General features: G+C 42.3%; 1 protein-coding gene across 1 annotated transcript in view; it reads right to left on the bottom strand.

Annotated features, from left to right (window-relative positions):
* Nucleotides 1-18,811, bottom strand: part of ATP7A (ATPase copper transporting alpha) — a 41,346-nt gene that overhangs the window by 12,153 nt on the left and 10,382 nt on the right. The window contains exons 2-13 of the mRNA XM_035113566.3: nucleotides 15,640-15,780; nucleotides 13,025-13,514; nucleotides 10,572-11,309; nucleotides 9,599-9,823; nucleotides 7,155-7,318; nucleotides 5,834-5,995; nucleotides 4,452-4,528; nucleotides 2,888-3,113; nucleotides 1,799-2,032; nucleotides 1,298-1,389; nucleotides 847-974; nucleotides 533-687 (exon numbers count right to left, since the gene is read on the bottom strand). Of these exons, the coding sequence (XP_034969457.1) occupies nucleotides 533-687; nucleotides 847-974; nucleotides 1,298-1,389; nucleotides 1,799-2,032; nucleotides 2,888-3,113; nucleotides 4,452-4,528; nucleotides 5,834-5,995; nucleotides 7,155-7,318; nucleotides 9,599-9,823; nucleotides 10,572-11,309; nucleotides 13,025-13,514; nucleotides 15,640-15,759 (2,811 nt within the window). The 5' untranslated portion in view covers nucleotides 15,760-15,780. The remainder of the gene's footprint in view (nucleotides 1-532; nucleotides 688-846; nucleotides 975-1,297; nucleotides 1,390-1,798; nucleotides 2,033-2,887; nucleotides 3,114-4,451; nucleotides 4,529-5,833; nucleotides 5,996-7,154; nucleotides 7,319-9,598; nucleotides 9,824-10,571; nucleotides 11,310-13,024; nucleotides 13,515-15,639; nucleotides 15,781-18,811) is intronic.

The following is an 18,811-nucleotide window of genomic DNA, read 5'->3' as shown; positions in this document are numbered from 1 at the left end:
TGCTAGAATGGAAGAAGGAGCTCTTGCTGCGAGGCTGACTGTTTCATTAGTGATCTCCCCCCCCCAAATGGGACTTCCCTCCCTTAAAAAAGCTCAACAACTCTGACCTGAACACCACATCATGTGAGTAGATTACAGTCTTTTGGAAGATGGCCAACCCTGGTCTACACATTTGCCTAAGTAGCAAATTCACTCTGAGTAACAGGCAGTTTCCCATCACTGGAACTTTTGAACTGGTGTCTTTTTCTGCAGTCCTAACAATACATCTTTTTTGCAATGCTTTGCTTGAATAGCTTCCAAATTACACAAAATGATTTGTTTTACAGTCTGCTTACCAACTGCCGTGATCAGAGAATATGAAACCTATAAGGATGGGAATTTTAAGTTGCCTCCCTGCTGAAGACCAATTTGGTACACTAAGTAAGCATGTAATGATGTCAAATTTGATTCATAAATTTGCTGTACTGAATCAAAGCTGAAGAAACAAGCTGAAAAACTTAACTTCCTTCCTACTATTGCTTATTGAAAGTACCTTGGATGTCTGTGCTTCTTCCACAAGTTTGACAATTTGGGAGAGAGTAGTGTCGCATCCAACATGGGTTGCAGAGATCAGCAGTGATCCATTCTGGTTAATAGAGCCTGCAATGACTGTACTGCCGGGTTTTTTAGTCACAGGCATAGCTTCACCTGCATAAATTGATTTGCCAGCAAAACATTAAGAGACACAATTCTTTGCATTTTCCCCTCTCATCCCCTAGTCTTAATTTTCACTTTGTCTCTTTCCCTTCCTACCCACACCATTAGTTAGTTTCAAGCACCTATTGAAATAAATATAACACAGCTTGCCTGTGATGAGTGATTCGTCCACCATAGAATGTCCCTCAATAACACGGCCGTCCACTGGAAACTTGCCTCCTGGAATCACTTTGACAATGTCACCCCGCTGAACCAGCTCAACATCAACTTGCTCTTCACTAAGAGGACACACAAAATTCCTTAGTCCTTATTTATCCACAACTGAAACAAAGCCTTAGTATGTTCAGCTGAATCTGTGCATATTCATGGTTTGACCTTGCCACATCTTTCTCTTCCCCAAATACCAGCAATTTAGACTGCAAGTTATTTAGGGCGAAGGATTATCTTCTGCTTCTATTTCTCTACAAAATGCCATATATATTGATGGGGCCATACAAAAATAAAGAGCAGGGGGGGGGGGAATCAACGAGCACAACATACTGAAATGTATTCAGGCTGCCTTTCAAAAAAATTATTAAAGAACTACAGTAAAGCACAATACCTCAAGAGGATGTTGTCTGGGCCTAAAGTAACAATAGTTGCTTCTGTTGCTTGTAGTGAAATTAGTTTTGCAAGGGCTTCTGATGTTTTACCCTATAAAAGTATAGAGCCACATATGTTAAATTCAAAGTACCACCTAAAAGATCATTGCAAGCAACAAAGTCATATGCAGCACAAGCCATGCTTCTAGCAAATAAATAAGTTCTAAGTAAGTTTACAAAAAACAGTCTTCTGTTATTCTCCTTGGGATGAAGATGGACTTAAGTGGGGGGGAAACATGCATTCCAAAGTATTTGTCTTGAAAACGGTGAGTGTATATTTAACACAATTCTGCCACATACAGAATGGCATACCTGAATTCTCTCTTGGATTCCTACAAGCATCATGTAATGGACAAATTACTGAGCACTAAACTTTTAAGATAATCTTGCAAAACTAGCAGCACCAAGTCTGAAAGTGCTTTAATAAATGCCCCCCTAAATATATGAGCATTTATATTTACCTTGGCCACGTGCTCCAGCCATCGCCCCAATGCAATAAATACAAAGAGCATGGGTGGTGTGTCAAAGAAAGTCACAGGGTTGACTTTTGCCCTCTCAACCATTGCAACCAAAAGAATAACAAAGGAGTAGGCAAACGCAATGGTGGTTGCCAAAACGATCAGCACATCCATATTGGCAGTCTTATGCTTCAGTGCTTTGTAAGCTTGGATGTAGAAATACCAGCCACCAAATAACTGCAAGCACAGAAAAATTCACAGTTACATTTTGCACATAAACACACTATTGATAACTATATAAGGACTGGAGATCTGTGAACTGTCATTCTCCTCCTGGATTCAGATAATTCTCCCGGGTAGGGTGGCTAAGCAAACAGGCAGCAGGCTGCCTAGAAAAATCTGACGGAAGCTCAGCTTTAATAGAGAGGCATTGTTGAAGTGTGGAGCCTATTCTTGCATTTTGTTCCATCATAATAAAACTTAAAAGGAACAAGCATTAATATTTCAGATTTTTGTCTAGAGGGGTAGCAATACAATAAAAGTAACTTAGACTACAGGGCCTAATGTGCTTTCAGCTAATAAGAACAGAAGAAGATCCTGCTGGGTCAGGCCAATGGTCTATCTAGTCCAGCATCCTATTCTCACAGTGACCAACCAGATGCTTGAGGGAAACCAGCAAGCAGAACCTGAGCAAAAGGGCCTTCTTATGTGGCTTCCAGCAACAGGTGTTCAGAAGCACTACTACCTCCAAATGTGGAAGGCAGAGCACAGTCTTTCTGGTTAGTAACCATCAATCGCCCTCTCATCCATGAATTTCTCTAATTCTCTTCTAAAAGCATCTAGTTCAGTGGCCATCACTGCATCTTGTGGGAACAGCATTCCCCAAGGGATAATATGCTGGTGGCTGGATCTAAAATGGACAGGGCATCCCCTTTTCTTCCCTTATCTATGTGCCATTCCCCACCCCAAGAGCTCTCAAGAAATTAGGCCAAGGGTTGGCAGCAAGTTGCCCACCTGCTTTATTCCATATGGTTCATTCAAAGGAATCTTGGCATGAAATTTAAATACTATCACACTAGCATTTCTACTTGCCTGCACAGGGACACACAACAGAAAGGAGAGCAAATTCATGACAGACAAGCCGGGAAGGATCTGGTGCTCTAAGAACATTGATGAATGATATGTTTCCATTTCTTCTTTGGTCATGTTTGCAACCTTATGCATGGATGACATCTGGCTGTCTATAACCATCATGTAAATCATCAGTCCCATTACAGGAATGCAGAAAATTAGGCTTACGAGGAAGGATCGTTTCCATCTTAATATATAAGAGAACAAGATAATAGTGAAGAAATCATAACAACATTGAAAAGAAAGTGTTCAACTATGGAGAAAAATTCATGCATCTAGAACCTTGAGCATGACAGGAAGCATTTAGTAGGGTGTATGGTTCACTTTAGGGATGCGGGTGGAGCTGTGGTCTAAACCACAGAGCCTAGGGCTTGCTGATCAGAAGGTCAAATCCCTGCAACAGGGTGAGCTCCTGTTGTTCGGTCCCTGCTCCTGCCCACCTAGCAGGTCGAAAGGACGTCAAAGTGCAAGTAGATAAATAGGTACCACTACAGCGGGAAGGTATCTATTTTCATTCATTTTTAAGATGCTGCTGTCTTCAGTCAGGGACCACTGCTAACTCCCATGTAGAAACATGATCTAATGGGTGTTTGTTTTTTTTAAAGTCACCTGTATAATGTGATATAGGGACCCAGGTGGCGCTGTGGGTTAAACCACAGAGTCTAGGGCTTGCTGATCAGAAGGTCGGTGGTTCGAATCCCTGCAATGGAGTGAGCTCCCGTTGCTGGTCCCAGCTCCTGCCCACCTAGCAGTTCGAAAGCACATCAAAGTGCAAGTAGATAAATAGGTACCGCTCCGGCGGGAAGGTAAACGGTGTTTCCGTGCGCTGCTCTGGTTTGCCAGAAGCGGCTTAGTCATGCTGGCCACATGACCCGGAAGCTGTCTGCAGACAAACGCCAGCTCCCTTGGCCTATAGAGCGAGATAAGTGTTGTAACTCCAGAGTCGCCCGCAACTGGACTTAACTCTCAGGGGTCCCGTTACCTTTATGATTCACTTTAATAGAAGGTCTCCCCCAGCCCATCAATATAAGTTGTACGTGCAGCAGGAGGCTATGTCTTAAAGACCTCTAGCCCAGGACCCTGATCCAGACTGGCCCTCATCCTGGCAGTCCACTGGGAAAAGAAGAACCAAAGGGAATCTCTTTTCTCAATGCAAATTGCAATTAGGCTTTAACTATTGGCTTTAAAGAACATGTGAAGTGCATTTCCACCACTCAAAGAATTTTGGGCATTGTAGTTTAATCCTCACAGGATTACAATTCTTTTAACTAAATACAGGGCCCTGATTTCATTGAGGGGGGAAATGTGCTTTAAAGGTACAGTGTGTACACAGCCAGAGTGAATGAAAGAGAATATTCATGAAGCATGGACTGATGGGAACATGCAGCCCATTGAAATGCTTCTGAGGAAATAGAGCTCTTTGGAAGAAAAAGGTTCCCCACCCCTGCTTTATAACCTTCAGAATTCTCACAGAAGGAATCAAACATATTGAATGGGATTGGAGCATGAATAAAAGAATACTCACTGCCTTATCTCCTGTTTGTGATCTAAGTGACTAGCAGATCTATCTTTCTTCACCAGCACAGCATTAAATCCTAAATTCTAAAAAAAGGGGGGGATTTGTTGTAGTGTGCAAATGTTGCAGACAGTTTTGAAAGCTAGGGAAATACACATTCAGAGCGCAAGAAAGCAGATCCCTCCCACAAAGCTGTTTCAAAATGTTAGAGGAGTTTTAACTGTATTTCGGTAAATGATGCAAACATATGACTCAAACACATAATACTTCTTGAGGATACAATGCAGTTGTCTGGATATCTGCATATCACCTGTGAATATACTGCTAATAATAAACACCTTAAAAACATGGTGCTGTACAATATGCAACATAAAACAATGTACACCTACCTACAGGAAGGTTTTGGCCAATCCTCTGGTCTGCCAGTCATCTCCCTTTGGCCTGTTTGGAGAGGCCATACCCACCTCCCCCATACGAGACATCATATATGACATCAGTTGCAAGGCAGGTAAGGGCAGAGCTTCAAAGGAACCATCAGGATCTTAAAGTGGGCTCTCACATGCTCCAAATGGCCCATCAGCTGAAGGAGGGAGAAGTGGTTCCAGTCACTGGAAACTGCTTCTCTCTCTAATCCTCCCTGCACAGCTTATTTCTACCTCTGACATCCGAGGAGAAAAGGAGCCAAGCAGGGTGGTTTGCAAACCCTCCCATGTTTTTCCTTTCAACTTGCAGCATCAGGATTGGAGACCCGTGGGGAGGCTCACAAAGAGGCTGAGGTAATTTTCTCTCACTCCCATTCACCTGTGTCCCGCCCCCCCCCCCTCTTTGTGGGAAGCAATGGAAAGAAACCTGCATTTTAAAGTTATCTCCTTCTCTTGCTTTGCACGGCAGCAGCAAGAGGGGGAATATTTTAAAATGCAGGCTTCTCTCTTCTGTGTCCTTGAGCAGCTGCTGGTGCTCCAGAACCCTGCAAGGGATGCTCATAAGTGGGCAAGACAACCCAACAGTCAATCACAGGGTGTCATTATATGACATCCTGTGATTGACCAGAAGATGAGGCCCCCAACTGTCAGACTGACCCATGAGGCCAATCTCAATAAGAATGTGGCCTGTGGAACCAAAAATGTTCCCTGTCCATGATAAAAGCAGACAAACATGAGGAAATAAAGAAGGAAGCATGAAGAAAGAAAGGCAACTGAAAAAGATAAGGGTTGGGGGAGGAGACAGGGACGGAGACAAAGTCTCCAAGATTACAATTGTCTTTATACTGGTATCTTTACTATCCACAATGGGCCCAACAATCTTCCGCTGCAAAATATGTTCCACTAACATGGTAGTATTTATATGTGAAAAATGAACCAGCAAATTGCTACATTCACAAGACTACTTACCTCTATAATCCGTATAATATCTCTTGGGCCAACTATCTCAGGATCATACTTAATATGTGCTTTATTTGTTGCAAGTGCTACAGAGCTATACAGAATCCCTTTTGTCTTCATAAGTGTGGATTCTATTTTATGAACACATGAGGCACATGTCATTCCCCTCACCTGTTAAAACAAAAGTTTATTGTTTGCAGAATATTGTCTCTCCAGAGATAATTTTGCATGCATCATAAATAATGAAGTTGATAAGTAATTCCAATCAGAAGATGGCACTGTTCCCAGACAATGACCCAAAATTGCACTAACTTTATTTTATTGATTCTGTAGTACAACTGTTTCACGGTATTATTTTAATTTGCGTAGTACACCAGGTATTTCAGAAGGAAGGCAGAAAACTTTTTTATAAACAGATGCACCTTAAAGTTGTAAGCATTTTTTTATCTTTTATAAACCACTTCAAGGTGTTTTTTTTTTACAATCAAGCAGTGTATAAATGTTGAGAAACAAATAAATAAAGTATAAATGTAAACCTAGCTGGCCAGCAGAGAGTACTGTTGATCAATTGTATTATGAATCGGACACACCAACATAAAATAAAAACTTGAGCTGCCAAGACAGAGGGCTCATTCACACTTGCCTTTCCCCCCATGCTTTCAAGGCACATATCTGCACTTTAAAGCTTCATGTCCAAGACCTCCCCACGCCCCTCACCACTTTCCCTAGGAAAACCCACTCCTTATCACTGACTTGGAACAAATGACAACTTGGGTTTTCTGTGGGTTACCTTTTGCTTCGATTCAGCAGTCTGGAGAGGGTTTTCATGGAGAAAGTGCTGCCAGCAACAGTAACACTCTGACACAGAGTTTTAAAGAATGGACTTGTGCCTAGAAATGTGGCACAAATGGGCATGAGCTCAGACTTCACCTCTCTTAATTCCGCCCACCCCCCTTTTTCCCCCCTGAAAACTTGATTAAATGTTTGTTGCCCTAACACAAGCTGGCATGGAGGGTGAGTTTAAATTTTAAGAATTAGCTTCTTTCCACCCTTGCTACAGTCCTGACAAAAATTGTTCCACACAAACACCAGGTGTCTCTAGCTAATTGCTGGAGCTTGCCAAGTAGTAATCTCTCTGACACACACTTTCTCACACATGCAAAGAAAGAGGAGGTGGGGGAGATAAATTACTCTAAATGCTTTTGGAATCAGAGTTACTTACACACAATCTGTAGAGGAATTTTCTTTAATTAACTCTGTTTGTATGAAAAGAACACTAGGTAAAAGGGCTGAGTGTTAAGTGGCATTGATTATTAAATTATTTGCTTACGACAAGTTCCAGGATGCCATCTCCTTCATCATAGTTCTCCAGAACTGTAGCTCCAAATCCCAGCTCCCTAATCAATTCCGCTACAGCTGATGGCTGGATGATGGAAGGATTATACCTCACTTCTGCCTTCCCAGCCATTAGAGCAACAAGAACAGTGTGTATTCCTAGAGACACAAGGCCACACAAAGGAACATTTCATAAAGAAATTAGGAGTGCAATATACAGTGGGATGATCTTGCTCAGCCTACCGCAATCAGGTAGTCTTCAAATGTTATGGACCACCACTCCATTGATGACTGGGGTTTCATGGGAGTTGTAATCCAAAACATCTGGGGAGCACCCATTAGGGAAGGCTCAGTTATGCCATATACCTCTTTACAGATTAGGCAAGAACAGCAATACTAGAACATAATAGGCATTACTTGCAACAGCTAAAGGAGCCAACTTATTCACAGAATGTGGCCTGGCTCTAATTTGAGTCAAACTAAAGGCTTTGATAGCCAACTTGATTTTTTGAACAGGTACACAAGCTATAAACGCTGGAATAGATAAATAACTACTTATCGACATTCCACTTCACTTCATATATTCAATGTAGATTAAAGTTAGGAAAAAAAGTGAATATGGTTTTTGTGCCCATTACAAATATACAATATTGTTTAGTGTGTAAGTTCCCAACGCAGAACCTGTGGGAGCCACCGTGTCCTCAACCTCCCTAGCACCCTGCCAGTCCGTCTCCTCTTCTCAATTTCTAATGTATTACATGTCTTTAGGCACCAGGCGAAAACATTCTTCTTTGGCCATTAAACAATCTATGGCCTTTTAAAAGTGGGGGAGGGGAAACTGTTATTAAGACTTTTCCTGTGATTGTTTTACTGTTTTTTTATTATTATGCTATGTAAATAATGTTTTTGTTTTAAAAAAATTGAACAAATTTAACAAAATACATCATCAATCAATATAACCAATTACATTTTCCCCCTTTTATACTCTCCCCTCCCTCCCTCCCGAGACTTCCCTCAGCTCCCCCCTCTCGTTTGTTTGCACATGTTATTCTCTGCATGTCATAAAATTTTACATATCTTTACCCTATCTATCCTATATTCCACTAATAAATTGTGGGTGTTTATTCAAAACCTGTAAATTATGATTTTAATGTTGTACACCGCCAAGGGATCTTCAGATAAAGAGTGGCATATACAGTGGTACCTCGCAGGACGAATGCCTCGCGCAACAAAAAACTCACAAGATGAAAGCGTCTTGCGATTTTTTAAGGAGACTCACAAGACGAATTTTTCTATGGCTGTGCTTCACAAGACGAAGTAGCCTCGCCAGCCTGCGCTCCAGAGGCTGCGCGTGAACGGGAGAGCGAGTGCGTAGACGGCAGGCAGCTGTCTGTCTGGTTGGGTGTGAGGGTCCGGCTGCTGGGGAAGGAGGGAGGGAGCCTCTCCCTGGCCTCCTGCTTCCCCCTCCCCACTCGCACAGCCGCCTGGGCCTGGGCCAGGCTTGGTCCGAGAGGCGGAGGCGCTCGGCAGAGCCTTAAAACTTTCTGGAGCAGCTGTGGCGCTTGGGGGCAATGTAGCTGCTCCTGGGCTCGGCAGGTGAGTCGGTGCCGGACATGCACCCACAGAAAGGGGGAAATGGGGCGCGGGAAAGAGCTCCGGCTCCCGAGGCTGGAGGGTGAGCTGGGGGAAGGGGAAGCAAGCACGCCGCAGGGACGGACCTGCAGGAACCCCAGAGGGCAGCGGCGCCTCACGTTCTTATGTCCCCATCAGGCTGAGGGTTGACTTTGTTCTGACTTTTTTTTTGCCCATAGGAACACATTAATTAAATTCCAATACATTCCTATGCGAAACCGTGCTTCGCAAGACGAAATTGTCACAATACGAAACAACTCGTGGAATGAATTAATTTCATCTTGCAAGGTACCACTGTAAACTGAATATATAATAATAATAATCCCCTGCAATGAAGGGGAAAGCTACACAGTCATTGTGCTGCTGCGACAGCAGTGCCTTTGGATCCTCTTTCAGACCTTTTCTGAAAGGCAGCCACTAAAATACACTATCCTATTTCTTGGCCACTAGCCTTTAAGAGTTCAGGGAGGGAACCAAATCTTACAGCTGGCAGTGAAGCATTATGTATTCCACCTTCTATTTTCTGCCACAAGAAACACAGAGAAGACTGGAAAATAGTTACGTCTTATGATAATAAATGGCAAATGCTAGTAGCTCTTCTCCTGCCAAAGGATGGCACTCACTCCCACAACATAGCACACCATTCCTTCATCACTGCTAAAGATGCAAGCCTCAGAATTTAAACTGTATAATCAGAATCCCTGAAGGGCCTACATATTTGCGTCATCTGAGCTTTAAAAGGTCAGGTTAAGCATCACTAAAATGGTGTCAGGAAATTTAAATCCATTTTACTAATGTATATCTCACCATCTTCTCTCTTCAGATTCCTTTCAATGTTCGCCACACAGGAAGCACACGTCATACCAGTGACTTGAATGTAGCACTTGGAAGGTGCATTGGCATCCTGCTTATTGAAGACAGGGGAGAGGTTGGAGTGAGCTTCCATTTTGAAGTGTTTATTATCCTGAGATTCTGCCAGCCTTTCCTGTGAGGGCTGAGTTATTAGCACCAAAGGTTCTGTGCTTGTGAGTCCTGGGAACAGAAAAGAATAATTTTAATGTGTTTGAACAACTGCTGCAAATACTGTATGTTACTCCCAGGGACACTTGATGCATTCATTTCACATCTGGAGGAGCTAAAAATACCAGCTCTCCCTGTCTACCTTATTTCTAGCTGAGCCCAGAAGATAGCAAATCCCATGCTTCCTAATTGGAAAATTACCCTTAATAACAATAATAATTTATTATTTATACCCCGCCCATCTGGCTGGGTTTCCCCTCCCACTCTGGGCGGCTTCCAACAAACATTAAAATACATTAAATACCCTTAGGATATCCATTCCAGTTAAACAGAAGCCATAAGTCATCTCTTCTCTTTAGGGGGCATGCCTGCTTTCTATATGTATGTTCTACAAACATGTGCTTCAAACAATTGTTTTGTGTTCCCGCTTATTACCTTAGAGCATCTGTAGTGTTGTGAGTGGCTGCTAGCCTTTATGTCAAAACATAACCACTCACAACACTACAGATATTCTAAGATAATAAACAAGAACATGAAACAATTGTTTGAAGCACATGCTTGTAGAGCATACATGTAGAAAGCAAGCATGTAGAGCTGAAGAAGGGGCATCTTTCCAGATCTTTAGAGACACCAGCAATTTCAGAATCAGTATTAAGAGATTATAATTACCGTGTGGATCTGCACCCCACCCCCCAGAGAAAGCTACCTTTCCAAATAGCAGTTGGATTTGCTCTATAAGCATAATTTAAAGAGCTATCACCTGTTAAGGATGCATCAAAACCCATATCCTCAATGCCATTCCTTAAGTCGTCTGGAGAGGTCTGCATGGGGTCATATTCTATAGTCCCATTATGGTTCAGAAGAGACACATGTACTGCCTTCACTCCTGGCTTCTGGGAAATTACTCTCTCAATTGACTGTACACAAGAATTGCAGGTCATTCCTTCGATATTTATCACGGTAACGCATGTCAAGGGATGGTGCATGATGCTGTTGACATCTCTTGGAGATTTCAGCGGAGATTTAGGTGTGTTCAAAAGTGCAGCATTTTCATGTCCGTCAAAAAGGCTGACCTTAAAAGTCTCTGGCGATACTACTTCTATGGCTCTTCTCAGTGCACTTATGCTGATTAGGCTGGGATTGTACTTTACAATGGCAGATTTTTCCTCTAAAGAAACCACTATACTAGTTACCGCAGGGAGTGCTGATATGCTGCTTTGAATATTGAAGACACATGAATTGCAGTGCATGCCATCAACTCGGAATGTTATGGTCTTCAAACATTGTGTGTACTCTGGAGAGTCTTGCGGAGCTTTTTCTGAGCATTTGGTTTGTGTGTTCTTCAGCCGCTCTACATCAATAGCACCAAGTTTGAGGGGCTTAGGCTGCTTCTTTATTGATGCCCTAAAACCGGCAGCTTCTATTTGGTTTTTTATTTCCTCCGATGTGATGAGATGAGGCTGATAAACCACCACAGCTTCCTGATTGTCCAGGGAGACTAGAAGATAAATGGTGAATTGTTAGTATGTTTCCCTAATGGTTATTCACCTAAAACCCTAGTTTTCCCCTCCATGTTAGCAGGCCAATACAACCTCTTGCCCACCTCTGAAAGGTCTGGTGCCACTGGCAAACCAGGTGGGGAAAGGCTGCATAATCACAGTCATACTAGTGTGCAACATAGTGTGCAACACAGATGGGTCTCATGCCAGCAATGGTGGGGTTTAGCTTTCAAAGTGGGAGGAGCACTGTCCCTATGGGATTGTGATAAACTGTGTCATGCAATTGGGGGAGTTCTGCCACACTCGAATGAGCCTCTGTCTACTAACATAGTTTTGTCTTCTTTTGCTATTAACACCACTCATTCTACAGCACACAATTGCACAACAGAAATACAACAGAAAATGGAAAATGAATATACTGAACTGGGCATGAATTAAAGGATATGTAACAAGAAAAAGGGACGCAGGTGGTGCTGTGGGTTAAACCACAAAGCCTAGAGCTTGCCGATCAGAAGGTCAGCGGTTTGAATCCCTGCAACGGGGTGAGCTCCCGTTGCTCGGTCCCAGCTCCTGCCAACCTAGCAGTTCAAAAGCACGTCAAAGTGCAAGTAGATAAATAGGTACCGCTACAGCGGGAAGGTAAACGGCGTTTCCGTGTGCTGCTCTGGTTTGCCAGAAGCAGCTTTGTCATGCTGGCCACATGACCTGGAAGCTATACGCCGGCTCTCTCGGCCAATAATGTGAGATGAGCGCCACAACCCCAGAGTCGGTCACAACTGGACCTAATGGTCAGGGGTCCCTTTACCTTTAACAAGAAAATAATTGTGTAAGATTATTTTACCACGTGATCACAGTGGAGAGACTTTAAAGAAAAAGCACAGCTGAAATTTATTACGAAATAAAAATAATTTTGGATCCCTTCTTGGGCTTTTCCAGGGAAAAGGAAGTGATTTTCCAGGGAAAAGGAATGATTTTGAGATAGTTGGACTTAAGAGAGATATTAACAGAAAGTGGAGAAGATGGATATTATCATTAACATCTTAAATAACTTTCTAAAAAGAAACTGGCAGATGAAAAAACCAGAGAACTTATCTTTCTTTATTGCTTCTTTTCCCTTTCTCTCCTTTTTAAAATTTCCTTTTCCTTTTCTTATCTTATCTTCCTTCTTTCTGCTTCTTTGTTTTTCTTTTTTCCCTATTTCTTTTGCAGCTGTTTTTGTCTCTTTTTAAATTTACATTAGTTTTCTATATTTTATTGCATTATAAAAAACTTTTATTAAAGATCTTAATACAAAAAGAAAACTTCCTAGGTACAAAATACAGAAGCTGGCTTCAAAATAGGTGCTGTGTGTCTGAAAGCCTATGTCTGATCAGTTTGGAAGCATGGTGGAAAGAGTCTCATCAGAGGCAGAATGAAGTATAAAGGATTATTTCCTTTGTTACAGAATTCCAGCCCAGAGGAGGCAGGGAAAGTGGACACACAAAGGGTCCTCCCTATGAACTCTCTGTGTACTACCCTGTGCTTGTCCAGCAAAGCAGGTATTTGTGATTTGCCTGCAAACCCTACACAGAAGAGGGTAAAGGAAAAAGTCCACTCAGTTACATGTACCTGGTTGGGGATACAAATAAAGGGTTGCAATACTGGAAAGGTCATGGGAAATGATTAAGCAACATATAAGATCAGGAAAAACCAAACTCTAATCCTTTTTAATTACCTTTAATTCGTGTGACACCTTGCAGTTTGCCAATCTTTCCTTCAATAGTGCTAGTGCAAGAATGGCAGGTCATCCCCTCTACTTTCATCCTTAACGCAACATCGCTTGTTTGGAATAAATTTGGATCTTCAGACATTCCAGGATTTCTTTCATGCACTACATTCTCTGAACTGAATCCTGGCACTATTTGGTTGATCTGGTTGCCATTTATAATAGAGGAGATAAATGTTACAACTACAGACTTTCTGTCAGAAGAGCTTTTCACATCCAAGATGCCCTTGGTTTGCAGGAGGTTGGTACGGATTTCTTCACATGTTAATGCTGATTGAGCTGGTATTGTAAGAAAAATGGTGTCTGATAAAACAGGTTTAGAGTTTGCATTAGCAAGTGTAGCATCAAATCCCATGTCATCTATAGCTTCTTGCAGTGACTCTGGAGTTTGCTTTTGGGGGTTATAAATAATGGCTGCATTCTTATTTTCCAGGGAAACCTTGCAGGGAAAGCAGAAAAAGAAAAAAGAAAAAAGAGAAAACACGTTAGACAACTATGCCAAACAAAGATTAAAATCTCAAGGTGGCATTAACATATCAGGCAGCTTTGTCCTATTATAGTGACACCTTGCACGTGATCCCACTCATCTGAGAAGGAAGTGTAAGACTGTACCTATTAAACCACAAATTAACTTGGATTTATCTGTAAGACAAGATGACTGGCTACAAGATGAGTCACAATAAAAGTGGCCAGATTATTTCTGAATCTCACACACAATAATACAGTATAAATTTCTCACACAGCACTTTCCAAAGTGCCCTAAGCATACATAGCACTGCACATACAGCGAAGATTATACTAATCCCATGTTGCAGTGTCCCTTGCACTGATCAGGCTTGAAATGAAACTCTACTGGTTAAAAGGTTAAAAAGAGAGAAAAGTGCTGGTATAGACTTAGAATAACTGAACTGTAAAGTTCAAAGGGATCCTGAGAATCACCTGGTAGTCCAACCCCCTGCAATGCAAGAATATCAACTAAAACATCACTTTCTTGTAACTTGAATCCATTGGTTCATGTCCTACCCTCCAGAGCAGGAGAATACAAGTTTGCTCCATCTTCCATGGGACACCCATTGAGATGTTTGGAGATGGCTACCATGTCTTCTCTCAGTCTCCTCTTTTCTAAGCTAAACAAACCCAGTTCCCTCAACCATTCCTCATAATGCTTAGTTTCCAGACCCTTTAATATGTTGGGATGTTCGTCAAGTGGCTTCGCATTTGTCCAGATCCATGCCCCCTGCTGTTGTCCAGCAGGAGTCCAGTCATATCCCGGGTGGCTGATACTTGGAGTGACCCATGTCGCTCTGAACATCTCCATCTGTCTTCAGAGTTACTGTTCCCACCCACCCACCTTGTTCTAGTTCACTGATTGGTGTGTTGGTTTCAGCAGGAACTATAACATTTACTCTGAATTCCTCTTCCTTCTCCCAGCCCCATGGAACTGAACTCCTTGTGTCTGACCAACTAATCGAATCCTGTTCCAGGAAAAACAGCCAAATGATGTGAGTGACAAAGAGATCTTTGAAAAAGAGAACATATATTTCATTTTCAGAAATGTAGCTGTTCTGTTTTGAAACTGATCCTGATCTTTTTCAATAGGGATAGAAAAGTCAGGAATTCACTAACCAGGATAGAGAATAAGGAACTAATGAATTAGTAGCAGTGGAAAATATTTTGTACTTTGTACACAACCTTGGTGACATCACTAGCTTTTCATATCAGACAGGGCAACTGTCCCAAAATTGAATTTGCTTTCAACAAGCTGAATTCTTTTCTGACTATTTCAATTTTCAAAAGGGCAAACTGATGCCACTAAAAAGCCAATTACATCAATTCCAAATTTTATTATTTTCCTTAGGCAAAACACTACCAGGAAGCCACTATTATGATCTAATTACACAAACGTAATCTATTTAACTAACATAGCTTCTCTGCTCTGTGTTTGCCTAAGGTAGAAATGATTGATTTACCTGCAATTATATGTAAGATAACCAAAATGCATGCTCTCTGAAACTGCAGTAAACGTATACTATTTCCCCCCTGTCATTAAGAATAGTATTTCCAAAGTGCACAACTTAATCCCTTAGTGCACAACTTGATCTCTTAGCAAGAACTCAGATGGTGCTCTTCAAAAAAAACTTTAGATGGATTATATCCTGTGAACTGCTTAGCAGAACAAGGCCCACCACAGCTCATATACCAGGGGTCAGCAAACATTTGCAGCTGGGGGCCGGTCCACCGTCCCTCAGACCTTGTGGGGGGCCGTACTATATTTTGAAAAAAAATATGAACGAATTCCTATGCCCCACAAATAACCCAGAGATGCATTTTAAAGAAAAGGACACATTCTACTCATGCAAAAACACCAGGCAGCCCCACAAATAACCCAGAAATGCATTGTAAATAAAAGGACACATTCTACTCATGTAAAAACATGCTGATTCCCGAACTGTCCACGGGCCGGATTTAGAAGGCGATTCGGCTGCATCCGGCCCCCGGGCCTTAGTTTGGGGACCCCTGTCATATACCCTTTGATCTGGTAGCAATATGAAAAAAATACTTACTTTAATATGGTGAACCCCATTTAGTTTTCCAATATGCTGCTCAATAGTCTGTACACAAGAATTGCATGTCATCCCCTCCACACAAACATCAATTGATCTGGCACCTGATAATGGATCCATTCTATTTACCGCTTCACATTCCTGATAGATGTAAAGGAAAAATAACAGATATAGTATTTGTACTCAGGCAAGAAACGGCCTATGTTAATTTCCAGCCCTCTGGACATTTAAACTACTTATCTTACATGAAACTTAACAAAGACCATATGCATCCACTAAAATTGTCATTATATTTTAAAAAGAGTATTATCAAGTGTTATCTTGTGACCTAAGTACAGAATCCAGTACATATTAGTTGGGGATATATCCATCTGAAATACTGGATTTCTGCCCATCCAAATAGCAGAAGCAGCACAGAAAGGATTCAGTTATGAAATGACATGAAGGCACCTGGGAAAGGAAGAGTGTGTTGGAAAAAAGCCTATTTTTTTACATAGCAAACTTGATGGCTTTATGCAGGTGTCCCCACCACTTATGCGGAGGTTATGCCAACCTTTTCCTGCTCTCCAGCTTTCTCTCCCACTCTTTCTCCAATCCAGACCAAAATATCTAGGCTTAAAGCTCTGTGGCTAGTTGGAGGCTGGAGGATGAGCAGAAAAGTGGCTGCAGCTGCTGCGCTACTCCACACACCAGCTGTTAAGCATAGTCTAAACCAGGCACCCCCAAACTTCGGCCCTCCAGATGTTTTGGACTACAATTCCCATCTTCCCCGACCACTGGTCCTGTTAGCTAGGGATCATGGGAGTTGTAGGCCAAAACATCTGGGGGGCCTCAGTTTGGGGATGCCTGGTCTAAACAAAGCAGCATCGCACCTCAGGTCCCTTCGGGGCTTCCTCCACCCTCACGGATGTCCAAACCACAAGGACTCTCCAGCTATTTCCTGCCATTTCCTGGTAGTATTCTATTTATTTATATACCAGCACCAGTGCTTTTTTTCTGGCAATACACAGGGGTATGCATACCTCTAAACATTTTGTGAATCTAAGTTTGGCCTCATATGAGTAGGAAAATGAGAGTACCCCTAAATATTTTTAAAGGAAAAAGCACTGACCGGCACCATGTGTATACATGGTCACACATGAGTGGCGAGGTACCTATTCAACATTATGCTGTGGACAAGAACAGCAGTCCAACTTTTTAAAAAAATGTCAAGGGCAGACACATTGGGGGAGGGGGGGGAGAATCTACTGCTATATTTTTCTAAGCCAGGCACTCCCACATGCGGCTCAGGAGCCTTGCTGGGGTGATACACTGAAAACCTCATGCACACTTTTTGGGGATTTACTCCAGCTTGGGCAGGTTCAATAATGGCTCTGACTTCACAAAATCTGCTGTCATGAGGGTGTATGACACACTGGGACAGGGTAGATGGAAGGAATAATGTAGGGAGGGGCAATCAAATCCATTATGATGCTACCCAGCAGGTCTGACGTAGAAGGCAAAATAAAGGTTGTGCACATGGATTGGTCACATAGGCTGATAAGGAGGCAGGGCTGGGCCAGAAGCAGTGTTAGAAACTCAAATATATGTTAGGCACCAAATGGCTCCTTAGACCAAGGTTGCAGTCGCCAAAACGGAATGTCTAGTTGCCATTTGGGAGTAAGATGGCTCTAAAGTCTTATTTTTCAAATGATGGATTGACTGTGATTAACAGATGTATTAGTATACGTCTGGGCTGAGATAAGTGAAGACAAGCTACAACAATTAACTCTAACATTCACTACACCTGCTCAGGCTGCAGAGAAAAAGCATTTTGGTTCCTGAAATTCATTGATTGTGCAGATAAAATATAACTGACAGAATTCTACTGGATGTAGTATCAATGTGTGAAAACAGTCAAGATCCAAAGATCCCCAGGCATGAACCTCCAGATGGTGATGTCAGGTGCCATCCTGGCACCTTGGCATCTTCACTTGGTCACAAGTGGCTGATAGGTGCAAAATGCACTTGGCACCTGGCTAATTTTGAACACTGGCCAGAAGGTCTGGTTGGTCCATGCAGATGCCAGGCTATTGTTCCATGCAGCACTCCTCCTGACTGATTGAGCCGTATTTGGAGTGAGGATCCCCCCCCCACTTCACTTTACGTAGTGAGGGGCCATACCCTGAATTTGAACTTCATGTAAAACACATTTCACCTTGGTGGGATTCCATCTGCAGCCTCTGTGCACCCAGCATCTATGATTTGATCACTGGGGAAAGGAAATATCCTGTTATATGTGTGTTGCTTGTCTGCTGCTGTGCTTGCATAGTTAAGATAGGGAGCTGTTCTGCGGAGTTTGCATTGTGGTTTTGTCCCAGGAGCGCCACTGCTTTTGTCCAGAAATTGTTATCTGGACAACTGGAAGTTGGGACCACTTCCCTGATGTATCTTGAGTTCCCATTTCCTGCATGCAGTGAGCCATTGGAGGCTGCTACTCTGTGTGTTTATGGCTCCCACCTTGTTGCTTCCCCAGCACCTTCCTCTGCCTGCTTTTCTGTCCATGGAGCTACATGGGTATTGGGTGGGCTTCCAAATGTCAAGTTCTAGAATATAAGATCCTTGGAGGTAATTTTTTGGAGGGATGGAGACGGGACAGAACTTCATAAAATATCATGGACATTGTTTGAGATGCATAATCAAACAAAGCATTGCTTGCATTCAGTAATTTTTCCAAATAAAAACATGAACTAAAAGAATACCCTAACAGAAATGCCAGGTGCATATTGCCAAGATTTTCCATAATGGAAACCACCACTACATCACAGGCCACTATATGATGCTTTAAATATATACCTTCCTATGACAAGCAACCTGCTATTTCATTTAGACTTTTGTATCCAAAGGTAAATAAACACCGGGAGGAGTAGAGTACATGGTATCATCACCAATAAGCACTGCAACCTGTATCCAACAGCAAAAAGGATGGCAGGCCTACAACTGTACCATCATCAGTGTGCACAAATCCCTGGAGGATTGACCCAAATAACAAATGTGGAATATACAATTATCCCTGCAATTCAAACGTGACCAAGCCCTTGTTTACATAAATTCCAAAACAGATAGAATTAGGTCATTAGTAAAGCAGGTAATTAGAGCCTTCCTTTCATGCTGACAATATCATCATCTTTGG

The sequence above is a fragment of the Zootoca vivipara genome, chromosome Z2 (genome assembly GCF_965207765.1).
Source record: "Zootoca vivipara chromosome Z2, rZooViv2.hap1.1, whole genome shotgun sequence".
Lineage (NCBI taxonomy): Eukaryota > Metazoa > Chordata > Lepidosauria > Squamata > Lacertidae > Zootoca > Zootoca vivipara.
The sequence above is the reverse complement of the archived record's forward strand: the minus strand, read 5'-3'. Positions and strand labels throughout refer to the sequence as shown.